Genomic DNA, 17,640 nt, shown 5'->3' on the forward strand with positions numbered 1-17,640 from the left:
TTTAGACCATTTGTTGTGCGACCACCACAGGACCAGTGGAAAAGGCCTCCATGTTCTTGTGGGTTACGTCTTTGCAGGTAGTGGGCCGTGAAGGTCGATTGACGCTTTCCCATGCCCACTTGAAGTATATGCGCCACAGAGTAGTTTCTTGAACGCCAGGGACATAGAAACGCCACTGACGTTACGAGCTCTGGGTCTTAGGATGGAGGAGAGTCTAGATTGAGAGTAACCTCAATTGCCTTCCGATCCCAGAGGGGAAGGAAATCCTTGGGGTTCTCCTCTTGACCTTTCCCGTGCTGGGCAAGTGTCGACACACCGGGGCGAGCTGGTATCGTTCTTTTAAGGTAACCCCACAGACTCCTCACTGGGTAAAACCCCAGTTGATGGGTTTTCGGTTACCAAATGAAGACTCTTTATTCGAAATGGGCTGCACCTAGGGTACAGCTCACTCTGATTTTGAGTTGTGGCAATCCACTCAGGGACGCCGCTGAGGATTACTTCTCCCCGTCTCCTAGAGTAGGAGACATCAGAAGATGGATCATACAACACACTAACTCTCTTGGTCAAAAGCCCAAGTGAGTAGAAAGGCCGTCTTCCGTGTAAGGAAGCGATCTGCTGCCAGGCATAAAGGTTCGTAGAGAGGGGCCTTCAGAGACTGAAGGACCCGAACCGCGTTCCCAGGAGGAGGTTGAGATCCGACAGGGGACAAGTTATCTCACACTTGTATAAATAAAGGCATCAATGGGAGAGAATCCACTTCCATGACATCAGTCACAAAGGACCGAACACTTCGCCTGGAAGACGGACACTGAAAAGTGTCTGAGGTGCCTAGACATCTTTTCCGTAACTTTTTGCGAAAGGCCTCTCTGAGAGAGGTGGTGTAGGATCGTCCCAGGCGTGAAGTCGAAGCAAAGCTACGGCTTAGGAAAGTGATAGCATGTGCCTGCTGGTTGGAAGATCGTGTCGTGGAGGAAGATCCCTCGGAACTCCGTCAGGAGCAGTAGAAGGTCCAGGAACCATTCTGTGGGTTGCCATAGCGAAGCTATTGGAACTCCGTCAGGAGCTGCAGAAGGTCCGGGAACCATTCTGTGGGATGCCATAGCGAAGCTATTGGAGTCATTGATAAGATCTTGCTTATCCTGGCTCGGCTGAGGACTTTTTTACCAGACTAAATGGGGGGAAAAAACAAGGCACACCTCTAGGCTGCCCCACCGATCTTGGAATACATCTTGTTTGAGGGCCTGGTGATCCGGGACTGAGGAACGGTTGAGTGGGAACCTGAAGATCAGGGCCGCTGCGAGCATAACCACAGTCGGGGACCTCACAAAGTTAAGACTTTGTTGGATACAAGATGATTCCAAGACACTAGGAGCTCACTATCTGGGTGGTTTTGCAAGCACATTCCTGTACCAGGAATGACGCGAGCAGATGGGGGCAACTGGATGTCCTCTGTCCATCTGAGGCTTTGTACTGCTCGATGGTTCTCTAAGAGAGGTGAATGCTGGTACCTTTCTGAATCGGGCCAACGGACGAGGCTGGAATGATGCGGCATATGCCCCCCACCCCTCTCTCTCTCTTTTGATGCATTAAAGAGAGCATCAGATCCAGAGGGAAGACGAGAAGACAGGCCTCTTTGTAGAAGCTCTCGTCTGCCACCCATCATCCGCGGAGTGTCCAGCGGTGAGGGGGAGGGAGTGCATAGCAATAAACACATCTCGAGATGATGTCGAGACGTGTAACTAATTACACGTTCTTGCAATGAAGGGGAACAGCCTGTTCTCCTTCCAACTGCAACTAATCCAGTGTGGTTGGCCTAACAAGACTGATACCAAACGGTTAACAAGTTAATCAGTACAGTTTATGTTATAATAGCGAATCTCCATAAAGATCGCTTTCCGGACAAGAGACTGTACGGTAATTACCAAACACATCCAACCAAACCAAAGAGGGGATTGAGATGTATCTTCAATCTATTGTTGGGTGGGTAAAGAGCATAAGTCTACTACGGAGTAGTAACACCAAACTGTGAGCATGACAAGCATACATGCGTAGGTCGACTTAAAAGTTGTGTCCGGAACTCAGTCAGAGAACGTTGAAAACGTTCATAACGGAGGTTTCTCCTTCTTAGGACAAAAAAACGTTCGTACTTCTCCGTCTCCGATCAGTAAACTAGCATTTATATTAAATGTTCCCTACTAGGGAACAGATATGCTTATGAGAAGTTTCCAGCCAAAGCCTTTGTAGGAGACTAAGACTTCCGATCTGGGGAAAGGAAAAAAATGCCTATAAGGAGGCAGAACATAAATGCCGTATGTCTGGTTACAGTAGCCAAGTAATGTACTGAATAACCTGGTTTCAGTAACGGATATAAATATACAACTTAATAGAATGGAGTTCTAATTGCAAGATGTATATAGCCCTTATTGGAAGAAAGATCGCTTGCACGCATATATGTACTTGTCCAATTGCGCTAGCACATGCGTATTCTCTGCCTCCAGGAAACGTTTGCAACGACTCCAGTTGCGGGAATAATGTAAGTGCGACGAATCGCAACATTATTGCCCAAGGAATTTTGATCGTGACTAACTGTAATATTTTCTTGAATGAGAGCGGACATGTTCTCAAAGAAAATATACAGCTATAGAAGCGGTCATTTCCCCTTTGGTTTACCCCTCCTCCTTATGTGTGGGACTAGCCAGTGTTCATTACACAGAAACGGATGTCTGGTTACCTGTGGGCGGGGTTTGAAACATTCGTATACGCAATGAAAAGTTGCCCACGCTGTTGCTATCTTTCTTTTAACGTCAGCTAACAATATTCCTTTGGGACTAATTGTTTGAAACAATAACCCTGTAAGGATAGAATAAAAAGTCTCGGAAGCCTATCGTGTAAAAAGGCAAGTCATTATACCCAGGGTACAATGACGGGGGAGGCTGCTTCCATCAAACGGTAGAACCGAGTCTAAGACAATAACCTCGCGGTTTTGTCTTGGCTAGAGCGCATGCTCTGGGATGGCTTATGGCCTTCATGAAGTTTTAACAACACCCATTGAAGTTCTGTAAAAACTTCTCAGGAACGAGTCTCCCGAAAAGGGTGAAGTCTCGTATGTGGGGGTTTGCTTCAAGAAGGCCAGAGAAAATTGCCATTGACCGCTTACCCGGAGTAGTTGCCATCGAACGCTTTCTTGCTAGTGAGAAAACTACCGTCTAAATCAGGCAAAGCCTGCCAGGGGAAATGAACTGAAATGTAAAGAATTTTTCATTCCCTGCTCATTTCCGTCGGCTAACCAAACCACTCGGAGTGGGAAGGTGGAGGGAAGATGACGGTGGTTTGTTCAAAAACGTAAGGATCGGTGCTGGTGGAACCAGACTAGCTGACATAATAATCAGCTGGGAGTGTAGACTGACGTATCAAGTCACACATTTGGAAGACCCATCCCATGGGGGGGGGGGGGAAAGAGGTCGACCATAGAGTTTTCAGAAAAAAACTCTGGATCGCGGAAACAGATAGATTCGGATGAGAACCTAGGGGTTCAGAATCTATCTGTGAATTCCTTTCTCACGACCTTAAGGGATGTTGTGCCGAGAACCCGCAAGAACACTGTCGCTGATTCCTGATGGAATTTTCAGGAATTGTGTTCTGTGACCAGGACCCAAAGGAACTGTGTCATATTTACCTGTAGAGATTCGGAAACCCCTAGGCAGCAGGCATCCCTCTGTCATAAATGTAAAACTCTTGAAGTCGATGGGCGAGCGCGAACAATTCACGGGACGAGAGTTCGAAAACTCTGTCATGAGAGTAAAACTCGTGCACTCATGAACACTTCGAGCAACGAGTTCGAAAAACTCTCTGTCATAAGAGTTGTTCACGCACTTCAACTGATTACGTGCACCTAGTTGTTCATGCGCACCATGTTGGTCGTGCGCGTCAAATCGGTCATGTGAGCCACATCGGCTGTGCGCGCCAATCAGATCGCGCGCACCAAATTGGTCATGCTCGCCAAATCAGTCATGTGCTCCAAAGGTTCAGCGTTAACTGCGTTGTGAGACGCTGAAGGGTCAGCGCAAATGAGAAACTGAAGTTTCTCTGTCACGAGACCCCGAAGGATCAGCGTGACTAAGGGCACGAGAGACCAAAGGCCTAACGTAGCCTGTGTTGCCAGACCCCGAAGGATCAGCGCAATGAGAAACCGAAATTTCCCTGTCACAAAACACCTAAGTGTCGGAGTGACTAAATTTACGAGAGGCCAAGGGTTCTGCGTAACTAATGTTAAAAGACCTGGAAGGGTCAGCGTATCAAGAAACCGAAGTTTCCCCGTCACAAAACACCAAATTGTCAGAGTGACTAAAGTTACGAGAGCCCAAGGGTTCAGCGAAACTAATGTTACAAGACCCCGAAGAGTCAGCGTAATGAGAAATCGAAGTTTCCCTGTCACAAAACACTGAAGTGTCAGAGTGACTAAAGTTACGAGAGCCCAAGTGTTCTGTGTAACTAATGTTACGAGACTCCGCCTCTGTCACGAGACCCCAAAAGGTCAGCGTGATCGATGGTACAAGTTCCTGAAGGCTCAACGTTACCATCGTTACAAGAGCCCGACGGTTCAGCGTAACTGAAACCCGAAGGTTTCGAGCGGAGTCTCAAAGGACTCCTACTGTCATGAGAATCAGCAGGATCAACATGACGAGAGCCCGAAGGCTCACGATCACTCCAGACCAAAGGGTGATCGTAACAAGACCCCGAAGGATCAAGGAGAACCAGCAGGTTCAAAGATAACACCTCCGCATAAGAGGTTTGTTCTCCCGAAGGAGAATTTCGCTTAAGAAAAGGCTCCCGCTCCGCCCCTGTAGGAGAACCATTAGCTTGCGGGGGAATGCTGATGCCCAGAGGCGGTCTTCTCTTGAGAACAAAAGACTCGTTCCCTCGAAGGGGTAACCTGCTTCGGAGAAAGCTCTACCACAGCCCCTGGTGGATCAGCAAACTCCTACAAGTTATTTCTCGCGAACGAGAGGGAAGTTCTCCTGAAGGAGATTACCTAAGACAAGCTTTCTCCCAGCTCAATGGGAATAAAGTGTAGGCGTAAAATATCTCTCGCGAACGAGGAAAAAGTCCTCCTGAAGGAGGATATCGCCTAAGACAAGCTTTCTCCCAGCTCTATGGCAAAAAAGCGTAGGCTTAATAATATCTCTCTCGTGAACGAGAGTGAAGTCCTCCCGAAGAAGGACATCGCCTAAGACAAGCCTTCCCCCAGCTCTATGGGAAAAAAGCATAGGCATAAGAAACTCTCTCTAGCAAACGAGAGAGAAGTCCTCCCAAAGGAAGACATCGCCTAAGGCAAGCTTTCTCCCAGCTCTATGGGAAAAAAGCATAGGCGTAATATTCTCTCTCGCGAACGAGAGAGAAGTCCTCCCATAAGAGGACATAGCCTAAGTAAAGCTTTCTCCCAGCTCTATGGAAAAAAAAGGGTAGTCGTAATATTCTCTCTCGCGAACGAGAGAGAAGTCCTCCCGCAAGAGGACATAGCCTAAGTAAAGCTTTCTCCCAGCTCTATGGGAAAAAAGCGTAGGTGTAATATTCTCTCTCGCGAACGAGAGAGAAGTCCTCCCGCAAGAGGACATAGCCTAAGCAAAGCTTTCTCCCAGCTCTATGGAAAAAAAGTGTAGGCGTAATATTCGAAGCGTAGGCGTAATATTCTCTCTCACGAATGAGAGAGAAGTCCTCCCGCAAGAGGACATAGCCTAAGTAAAGCCTTCTCCCAGCTCTATGGGAAAAAAGCGTAGGCGTAAAAAAAAAAAAGTCTCTCTCTCACGAGAGAGAGAGAGAGAGAGAGAGAGAGAGAGAGAGAGAGAGAGAGAGAGAAGTTCCCCTCAAAGGAGGAACATCAAGTTGAAGGTTGACAGCGAATGCTACCTCGTAACGTGGGCAGCTCACGAGCTACCACATGGAGCACAGGATAACGAATAGGGCAGCCGTAGCAATCGGCCTTGTGTTATACGTCGATGCTACCTGTGAAAAAAGGAAGTTGTAATCATTGGGGAATAAGTCACCTTCCTTGTAAGATAATTCCTGCAAAGGGAGCTGAACTGTTATACACTTTAATTCAGTAATGAAACAAACACACGGCAGTGTTGAGAACCTGCCGACCATCAGCGCAGGGTAGGGCAGCAATGATAACTCCCTTACGGCGGAAGCAGTCGGATACGTTGTCAACAGTACTTAAAGTTACAAGTATCTAACAACATAAACCTATATTTCCAATTATGTATATATACACTCATATATATGTAAGATAAATGAAAACACACAAGAGGAAAAAAACGAAAAAAAAAAAAAAACAGAAAAACAATCAAGGCAAGTCTTTGCGGGAGAGGAAGGCAGCATGTCCGTCCTCTAACGCCCCACCCGCTAACTAGCGGATGGGGTAGTTATCCCTCACTAAAATTATCATGGCTTGTCTTTCAGCTACGCCAAAAGTATACCCTATAAATAGCGGAGGGTTTGCATCTACGCCGGAACAAATATATTATGTAAAAGTAAGGGGGTTTAAATCAAAGATAAAGTTTATAGAAGAAATGGTGAAAACATTTAAGCCCACAAATATATGACTAACTGAAAACCATTTAGGGAAAGAAGACAAAATAGAAATTGAAGGATATAAAATTTATGAGAATAAGAGAAATACAAAAGGGAAGGGGGTAATGATAGGGTTAAAGAAGAACTGGGACATGTAACAGTTGAATTGAACAGAGAAAGTAAGACCCATGAAGCACTCTGGATAAAAATTGACAATAGTCATACCAAGATTAGATTAGGAGTAGTGTATGCCCCACAAGAAGGCAAGAGCACCAAGAAAGAAAAAGAAGAAATGTATAAAGAAATAAAAGATCCAGTCAAGATATCAGATATGAACAGAGAAAAAATATTAATAGTAGGAGACTTTAATTGTAAAGTAAAAGAAAAAATAATAGGAAATAAGCCTGGATTAACAGTAAGTGGCAGGATGCTAGCACAGCTAGTAGATAACATGAATTTAAGTATTACCAATACAAATGAAAAAAGTATGATTATAGACTATGGAATAATCAGAAAAATGGATGAAGAAGGGGTCAAAAGGATCCACATAGATGAAGAAAATGTAGTAACGCCTAACAGAATAACAGATAGGATTACTTACACGGATCACAATGCCATGATAATTGAAATGGACTAGCAAACGGGTACTAATTTGGATAATCAGAAGAAAAGAATCCTAGACTTAAAAAGATTTAAAGAAGAGACTGAAACTGCAGGACTATTGAAAATCATCAAAGGGAGCGGGACAATAAATGTCTTTTGCAAATATTGAGACATGGAAGTAATAAAATAAAAATAAATGAAAGAACCCCTGGCTAGTACAGTGGCAATGTGTTTGCCTAGCATTCGCATGGCAAGAGATCGATCCCCACCCAGGACCGTGAGTTTAAGCTGTTTACTGGGTAGGCTACTGCTGTTGTAGGGCATCACAGTGGGGGGTTGGGCTTGCCCGGCTGACGTTCTGGTGAGCATCTATTTTGATGGAACTGGAACTGAAACCAGACACCTTTAACCTTTACAGTACAAAATTATGAAAGGAAGGTTTGAACAAGTTTCTATAACACCTAACTGGGGGCTAATAGCAGAAACAGGAATATGTATAAAAAGCTTATGCTTTTAAATAACATAATAACACCAAATGACAAACAAATAGTTAAGGAGATAGTGGAAGATCAAATAAGAGAACCATATGGGGAAAGTATCATGGAAATATGCAATAAATATGATTTTGAAAATGAAGAAGTAAGAAAGTTTAAAAAGCAAGAACTCAAAAAAGAAAAGAAAAGAAAAGTGACTAATGAAATTATAAGAAAAATAGAAGAAAAGAAAGCAGATGACCAAAATGACGTTTGTGAATAGTAATGGCAGAAGAGACCTCATAGAAGAACTTGAACACTAATGATGAAGTAATAGTTATGAAAACGAGGTTGAATATGATAGAATTAGAAGAAAATTTAGAAAGAGGAAAAATAAGGATAAGCTTTGTGTCTTGTGTAGGGAGTAAGAGGATACTACGGAGCATATGTTTTGCTGTAATGAGTTAAGAAAATTTTGAAACAATGACATAGAAATAGGAAATTTAGATACACCAACTAAAGATGTTGCCTGGTATATTAGAAAGGCCCTTGAAGTTAAAAGTAAAAGTATGTAAGCTGTGCTGTCTATGTAGGCAGTAACTTACGATAATGAATTTTCTGCATATTGCAGAAATTTTTGCACCTACTACGCTTCTTCTAGTAGTGTGCCCACAATCAGTGTCTGGTGATGAGAGCAATGAGGAACCTGGATACTATTGATAAAATAACCATATTAAAATAATTATACTACTACTACTACTACTACTACTGAAAAAATAGCCATATTAATAATAATTAAAGCAATATCATTGAAAATAAAAAAAAAAACAACTTACAAATCTATGAGGCTGACTTACCTTAATAACACAAAACTGGTAAAGAGAAAGATATACAGAATATGGTTCATAAGGGTCTGGAAATAAAAAAGATGTCCTTAAATGATTGAGCTGATCCAAAAGTGAATTTCCATACCTTAAGTGAAACTGATGAAGCATTGTCACTATTCTTAAGGTTCTTAGATGCCTTGCTTTTTGTAGAACTTGTTTGTGTTTTGCGAACGCCTCCATGAGACGTACTTGCTTGGTTTTCTTTCCCTGGTGGAGATTTATTCAAAGCTTCTGTGTTCTTTAACCATGCAGGTAAATTTCTTTGTTTGTTAGAAACTGCCATCTGGATTTCCTGTTAAAAAGTACTTACTAATAAAAAACTATACTCATAAAGGCCTTCAGCATATGAAAATAATTTACAACCTGTAGTTAAACATGCTACACATGACTGAATATTAAAAAATTATCAAAGGTCTATTCAAGAGCTAACTATGATAGTTCTTAACAAGAGCTAATTATGATATGAACTATAACTCAAGAATATGAACAATAAAAATAACAATGCAAGTAATGTCATATAGACCTAACTATATTATGTGGCCCTTAACCCTGGTAAAGTAAACGGGTATCCAATATGCTACCGCCTATGTGCGCAAAACCACTTTTTTGCTTCTGCGCTGCTTTGAGTTGGTTTTAGAGCAAAATTTGCCCCAGCAACAATTAGTTACACAAGAGACACTGCATAGATAACAACTGACATTGTCCCATCTCTCACCATTTCACAGAAACTGCCATTAAAACTTTTTCTGGTAGAGAATACGCAACCCGTCTATTTTGACCAGTTTTTCGATATTGATTATAATGGATTTATTTTTGTGAATATAGTGTTGATGCTTAAAGGTAAACATTTAAAGAAAATTAGGCATCATGATGCAAATGGTATATTGATTGTAGTGTTGCCATTTATAGTTGATTATAAAAACTTTCCTAATGTGTTTTCTTTTCATGTTTCAGTTTCGATCACAGATCAGAAACTTTATTTGAAGAGCAGATTTTTAACATGTTTATCAACTTTGATTAACAGTGAGAGTGAATTAAAGCATAAAGTAAGCTAAATATAGAGGTATATAGTGTCCATGAAAATGATTATGACCTTGGAAACTAGGACAACCCCACACCTGTGATGGCAGATCCTCAAGATGTTTGTGTGTAACAATCAGTTGCTTTGCTCCTTGGTGCTTGATGAGTCCCCTGTGTATTCAACTTCATCATATGTATAAAACATCTCGCACACACAAACACACACGTGTATATATATATATATATATATATATATATATATATATATATATATATATATATATATATATATATATATATATATATATATATATATATATATATATATATATACAGTATATATATATATATATATATATATATATATATATATATATATATATATATATAAATATATATATATATATATATATATATATATATATATATATATATATATATATATATATATATATACACGTGTGTGTTTGTGTGTGCGAGATGCAAAACAACAGCGGCGCCATAAAATGGCGGGTCCGGTAGCGGCACAGCTCTGCCAAAAAATATAAAATATCTCGAAAAGTAAAAGTTACTTTACGGTCAGAGCTTATTTAAACAATACTGGAACCTTGTACTCAACTTTCCAGAAGAAGGCGAGGCCGAAAGTAGCGACATAAAGAAGATGCAAGCTGATGAAAAAGCACAAGGGAAAATCAGTCCTAGTAAGGCAAGCTACTATGCGAAGGATGAGGATGGACGTGACGTCATTTAGCAATGGCGCCCGTTTGTTTACGTCTCGAGTACCAAAAGTAGCCACGGACGAGATTAGCTGTGGAACGGCTCCCCAGCTATTCTCCGCCCCTACACATCGGAGTGTTAACTCTATGTGGGGTGCAGATAGCTATGTGGCGCGTTAATACATGCGTCCCCTGTTGATATACTGTACGATGTCTTAAAAGGGAAACCTTTAGGATACTCGCTCCAGAAGTTAGAATTCTGTGATAACCAGTGGTTAAATTCTCTGGGAATATCTAGTAGTTATATACCCAAGGAAGCTACCAAAAAGGAACCTTCCATCAGGACGCCATGGCTTGAGCCCCAAAATATATATATATATATATAAATATAATTGGGCTCAAGCCATGTCGTCCTGATGGAAGGTTCCTAATGGTAGCTTCTTAAGGTATATTTGACTACAGTGATATTCCCAGAGAATTTACCTTTAGGTCTCTGGCACTCTAACTCCTGGCGCGAATATCCTTAAATTTCTCTCAAGGATATCGCATAATATCAGGGGACGTATTCTTGACACGCCGCATAGCAATCTGCACCCCGAATAGCGTTTACGCTTCTGGGGGAAAGTGGTTGTATGATGCCGCCACCTTCTCCCTCTGGTCTAGTAAACTAGTCCTGTGCTCGCAGAACCTAGGCTGAAAAGTAGTTATTCTTCTGAGGCCTAGGATGGCGCCGGCACTGGAACTCTGTTTCTCCTTGTTGAGAGGAGGCGGCACTGCTGTCGTCCCCTTAACTGTATTGACAGACCCTAGGTTGGAGAATAGAATTCTCCTGGCGCCTAGGATGGCGCCGATACTGAAACAGAGTTTCTTAAGGGTGTGTAGGTCCGGCAACTTTGCCGGCTCCCTCCACACCTCATTCAGGACCCTTTTCCCTCTCCCTCTGTTCTTTTGTGATGGCCGAGCCATTGTCTTTCTTTGAGCCGTCGTCCTGCAACCTCATCGTTGCCGGTGGGTTACGGGGGCCGGCAAGACTCCTTCTCTGCAGCTGTTGTCCGGCTGCCTGCGGCTATGCCAGCTGCTGGCAGCCATGACAACTGCCGGCAGCCATGTGTTATACAAACTGTCGGCAGCTATGTCAGCTGCTGGCGGCTATGCAAGCTGCTGGTAGCCATGACGGCTTCCGGTGACTGGCGGCTGCCGACAACCATAATGGCTGTTGGTGGGAGGTCCCTTCTGTCACCAAGGTTCTTCAGTCTTCCCTTGGACTGCTGGCCACAAGTTATTTTGCTGGGGTATTAGCCTGGCCGGCGGTAGGCCGGCCAGACCGGCACAGATAGGTGCTGATTTAGCCGGCTACGTGCCGACTGGTCCTTGCTGGTGATGGTACTTGTGGCTGGATGGAAGCTTGAATGTTACATTCCCCGCTCCCATTTGTACTTTCTTTCTGGAGAAAGGTGTTAAATTAGACTTTTACATCCTTAATTAGTGTATACATACACAATAATAAGGCAGCCTTCACTCCATGCTGTCTCTCTCTGTTTTAAGCTAGCATGCTGGCTGTGCTGACAGCGACTAGCTATGCTGGCTGAATTACAGTATATGTTTATACAGGTAGTCAGTATATTTGCAGTATAGGATATACTGCAGATAGAAAAACCATTGTATATACTATACTAGTACTTATTTTCCAATATATCTTGGGTATCCTTGCCCGGGTGTTTGCCGAGACCAATCCTATATTGAAAGAATATAATTTCTTCAATATTCTGATTAGAAATCAGTTTTCATATTACCCTATAATATTAAATATTTTAAAGGGCTGGTGGCACTACACTTCTAACCCTAAAAGGTTAAAACCCTTATCCTTGAGTTTCCCTGATCAGGAAACTCTATGATTCAATATTGTAAGGAAGGTCACAGCAAATGGGCTGGGTAGGATACACAACTATATGTATTTTATATTTCCTAGTCCAGTCGGCGTCATGCCACAACGGCAGCACACTGGCTGAACTACATTATATGTAATTATACAGTAATCGGTATTTTGCAATATAGTATATACTGCAAACAGAAAACTATAGTATGTTTATACAGTAGTTAGTTTCTAACATATTTTGGGTACCCTTGTGCGGGCTTCTGCTGGGACCGTTCCTACATTGAAAGAATAGAATTCCTTCAATACTCTGATTAGAAATCAGTCATCCTTACCCCACAGTGTTAAGAATAAAAAGGGGCAGTGACTTGTACACTTCTCTACCCCTAGGGGTTAGAACCCTTTCGTTAGAGTTCCTTGATAGAGGAATCTCCTTATAGTTAATACTGAGGGGAGGTAACAGCATTTGCTTGCAGAGGATACACAAGTATGTGTCCCCCACTATCCCTTTCGAGCTTACTATCCTAAGCTATTTTAGTTAAAAGATGACTTTTGCATATTGCTTATCAGCGAGATAATCGATTGTATACTCATTCTGCTTTCCTTTCTTTACAGGAGGAACCCCAGATGAACATGTGTTGCATTCTTCTGCAATATCAAGAGTAAGTGTTTTCATGGTCATAATACATGCAGATTTCATGCCCCCTGCAATATTATTTCCAAATCCCTGCATTATTGCAACCCTCAAGTTTGCAATATATGTCGGACCTTAATGTCCAAGGGTTTCGAGAATCCCAAGTCGACAGAGTCTAGGGATGCAGCTCGTAATAAACTACGCAACTGGGTGAGAGGCTTCTAGAAAATCTCTCCGGGACCATGCCTACCTAATGATACAAAGAGAGTAGCATAACCTGCATATACAACAAGCTTGTTCTCAAGGCCACACCACATACTATGCATGGAATCCATTCAGAAGTGTCAAATAAAAAAAAAAAAGAGTGACATAACAGAAGTGACAGATCATAAGGGTAACATAAAAGAACTGACAGATCACAAGGGTGACATAAAAGAAATGACAGATCATAAGGGTGACATTACAGAAATGATGGATCATAAGGGTGACATAACAACAGTGACAGATTATAAGTGTGACATAACAGAAGTGACTGATCATAAGAGAGACATAACAGAAGTGACAGATCATATGAGTGACATATCAGAAAGGACAGTTCATAAAGGTGACATAACAAAATTACAGATCATAAGGATGACAAAAGAAGTGACAGATCAATCATGGTGATATAACAGGACAGATCATGAGGGTGACATGCCAGAACAGACAGCTCATAAGGGTGACATAACAAAAGTAAAAAATCATAAGGGTGACATAATAGAATTGACAGGTCATAAGGGTGGCATAACAGAAGTGATAAAATAATTAAAATATCTAATTTTCATAAAACATTAAATACAAAATAAGTAAACGAGAAATTTCTTAAAATTATTTTTTTTCCCCAAAATCATTAAAACGTGATATTTATTGTTTGACAATATAATCAAAAAATCTATTTCTTAAAAACAAATTTTCACTTTTAAGACTATTGCATGAACCAATGTGTAAATTGTGAACAATTCCTCTGATAAATTCATCTTAAAGAGATTGCTCCATGTCTACTGAAAACTTGCTAACTTAAAAAAAATTATAGATTTTCTCTTACACCAATAATTCTAAAGCATATAAGTACAGGTACTTTGAAGTCAATATAAGTAAGTATCCATAACTATCATTTAGCAGCTCTAACAATTGTGAAGGAAACAACCTTAAAAATGTTTTTTGACTGAATGCTTTGGAAATATGAAAACAACTTTGAAAGAGAGAGATAATAAACTGCCCATCTTCATTAGACAAGTGTGCCACTCTTATGTTTGTTTTATTCTTCCCAGTCTTTTGTTAGGTCACTTTTATAATTTTTTACTTCAGTTTGTTACTCTTTTGTTATGTTACTTTCAAAACATCACCCTTTCAATACACCTCCATCATGAGTATATAGTATGAAAAGTAATGGACCAAGAAAACTACCTGGAGGAACTCAAGATATAACATTACTATAGTCACTATGGTGCCCATCAACAAATACTCTTTGCAATTTATTTCTTAAAGATTCAAGGGGCCTGGCCGGTATGCCAATATATGGGGGTATTGGAAGAAAAACACAAAATCCTGAAAAAATTCACTGAGCTTCGTATGGCAATGGAGAATGTGTAGACAAAATATTCTGTCAAAATTCCCCTTACTTTCATAGTTACAGGGTAATTAGTAAAAGTAACTAAATAAACCAAAAACATTGTTCTCTGCAAGGAAATGCAGTATTTCTTCTGTTATTGTAAATTTTGAAAATTATTAAATTCTAATATATAACAAATTGTGAGCAATAGCATCTGTATAGATTCCATGAGTCACAAGACAATGTAATACACGGTAATTACACACTTCGGCCTTCACTCCCAGCACAAACCTCATAGAGATTACACGTTTGAATTTGACATCTAACATTCACTCACTTTTATGTCTATTTTTCTCGGTTTCGGCAAGAATTTCATCATGCCAAAGAGGAAAAGATAATTTCAACATCTTCCTAATATAAGGAAGAAGAAAATTTGCTATAATAAGAGTTCAGAAGTGGGTAATATTGCCATAATTAATGGAGTTAGAGAAGGAGAGATGACGAAGGAGCGACCGTCTCGCCTAAAAAAGCAAGATATCAAGCAAAGGGATCTTCATTTATGATTAAATTATGATAAATAACTTTGATTTGGTTAACTAATATCCAAAAAGGAATATAAAATTCCTAATAATCATGATTTATTAATACTGCCTTTGTAAAAATACAAAGAAAAACTTTGAACGCCCGTATCTCAAAACTATACTTATTGGCCTTCAAATTCTATCTTTTCCCTTAGTTTTAAAGATAAAAGATATAAAAAAATGGCAACATTTGATTGTTTTAAAATGTTTTTCTAAGTTATATACCAAATTTCAATTCTCCTTCTTTGTCTGCATATTTTCCCCAAATTTCAATGCTATATCTCAAAAACTAAGGGAGAAGATAGAATTTGAAGGTCAATAGGTATAGTGTTGAGATACAGGTGTTCAAAGTTTTTCTTTGTATTTTTACAAAGACAATATCAATAAATCATGATTGTTGTGAATTTTATATTCCTTTTTTATATCAATAAATCAAATCAAAGTTATTTATCATAATTTAATCATCCCTTTGTTAAAAAAGCAAGATATTGAACAAAGGGATCTTCATTTATGATTAAATTATTAAAAATAACTTTGATTAATATCCAAACATAACAATCATGATTTATTAATATTGTCTTTGTAAAAATACAAACAAAAACTGAACGCCTGTATCTCAAAAATTGACTTTCAAATTCCATCTTCTCCCTTAGTTTTAAAGATATAGCATTGAAATTTGGAGAAAAGATGAAGATTAAGAAGAAAAAGAATTGAAATTTGGTATGCAACTTAGAAATACATTTTAAAACAATCAAATGTTGCCATTTTTCCCATTTTTGTTTCATATTTTCTTAATTTTTCCCCCTGATTTTTAGGGTTTATTTTTTTGCTATAATGAAAAAATTCATATCTAGCAAAAAAAAAAAAATTACTTTCAGAAAAAAACTCATTTGATTGGAGGTCTACATCAAGTCTATATAGGATAGTAATCCCAGGTCTTAATATCAATTATCAAGGGAGGAGATAGAATTTAAAAAACACTCATTTTCAGGATACATCACCCTGGCGTCAAAAAACCAAAACACAGAGGCAAAAATCCTATGCAGTTTGGAGATGCCCTAAGTCATCTTATTAAGTGGTATGAATGTCAAAGTCCTATCCTCAAAAAACCGCATTAGCCGGCCGCCCGCCTCAATAATCATGGTACAAAAAACCCCACTTGCTACCATCTGTTTAATTTTGAAGGGCTAGTTGTTTCTTTTCATCACTGATAGTGCAGATCTTTGTCTCGGAGATGACCAAACTTTTCAAGATAGGTGTTTGTCGTCTGAAGAGGAGACTCCCATCGGAACCTAACTCTGTACTTGGTCTGACCTCTGGTTTTCTTAACTTTTTCTTTCCTATCTAATTCTCCTCTCTCTTGAACAGTCTCTTCTTTCGATTTTCCTCGAATTTCGGTTTTTCACCAAAGTGCTGCCAACAGTTATAAAGGTGATGTAATCTTTGACCAAACACTAGCTGGATTTCTTCTCTTGGAAAAGAGATAAGATTTTCTTACTTATAAATATTCCTTTAGTATTATAACATATACCCATGACTGAGGGGCATGTTTGCTCAATCAATGACTGGTAAACCCTATTCATGTATTACCCATGATATATGGATAGAATCAACAATGAATAAAGCATCAAAGCTTATATCAGGATGGTTGATTATTCCCAAGAACAAAAAGCAACTACTGTCAATCCAACGGAATGTTAATAATGACATCCAAAAAAGAGCCCATGTCCATTTTCATGCAAATCCCAAGCAGCAAGGTTCAAGAAAGCAAGCAGATTGTGCCCCTAAGTAAGATGAAGATAAATGAACAATCTGTGCAGTATATTGCTGCATGTCTCACTGAGTTCCATTGTGATCCATTTGACCACTCAGATCAGACACTAAGATTCTTATAATCTGGAACTCAAACCTCTCCAACTCTTTTTGCTGATCTGAAGTTTGCAAATGCTGACATAGAAAGAAAAGTGGAAGTCTGTAAATGAAAGAGTCTATTCCATAACAGTCTCCCAATGCTAGAATTTTACATAGCAAAAGAAGCATTTTTGCCATTCAAGAAATTGAGAAGAGAATAAGTGAAAACTTGAAACAAGCAACTGAGGAAATGTGAGATAAGGCATGTTACTCAATCATCAAACTTGTTGAGGCTAGTGATGACTTAAAGATGGAAGACATAATGCAGCATCGAATAACAGACGAGTGCCTATAATGCAAATAGTACTATGCACAAAACACTGGAGAGTAGGCTACAGGAAAAGCTGACAATGACATTCATGCTGTACCTTAATATTAACACATCAATAGTACACATAAAATTAATCTGCCATCTAGCAGCCCCTTTTATGGGAGAAAAAGCGGATGGAGCCAAGTTCACATGTGGAAACTATGGTGAGAAACTTTTTCATGGAAAGATATATGAAGGTAGAACATATTATCTTGATGAATGACTCATACAAACAAGACTTCTAAATCAAAGGTAGTGAAAGATATTGTAAAAAAAATTCAGTCCACTCCTAATGTGCTTATGAAATTTGGGAATTTTTTTCTTCTATTGGAGACTTTCATGCCCTTCTTGGTAAACTAGAGAATGAAGTTTGTCTTCAAGCATTCACCAAGAATGACTTCTAAAGAATGGTATCTACAACCACTACTCAGATTATACATTGCATTGTTGGTTAAGTCAGCAAGGATTCTC

The 17,640-nt window shown here is 39.8% G+C and overlaps 1 protein-coding gene across 3 annotated transcripts in view; it reads right to left on the reverse strand.

The window, feature by feature from the left end:
• LOC137646045 (aprataxin and PNK-like factor) overlaps positions 1–17,640 on the reverse strand; it is a 159,540-nt gene that overhangs the window by 39,426 nt on the left and 102,474 nt on the right. For all 3 annotated transcript variants that reach the window (XM_068379192.1, XM_068379191.1, XM_068379189.1), the window contains one exon: positions 8,619–8,825. In XM_068379192.1, coding sequence (XP_068235293.1) covers positions 8,619–8,825 — 207 coding nt within the window. The remainder of the gene's footprint in view (positions 1–8,618; positions 8,826–17,640) is intronic.

This window comes from Palaemon carinicauda, chromosome 8 (assembly GCF_036898095.1).
Source record: "Palaemon carinicauda isolate YSFRI2023 chromosome 8, ASM3689809v2, whole genome shotgun sequence".
NCBI lineage: Eukaryota > Metazoa > Arthropoda > Malacostraca > Decapoda > Palaemonidae > Palaemon > Palaemon carinicauda.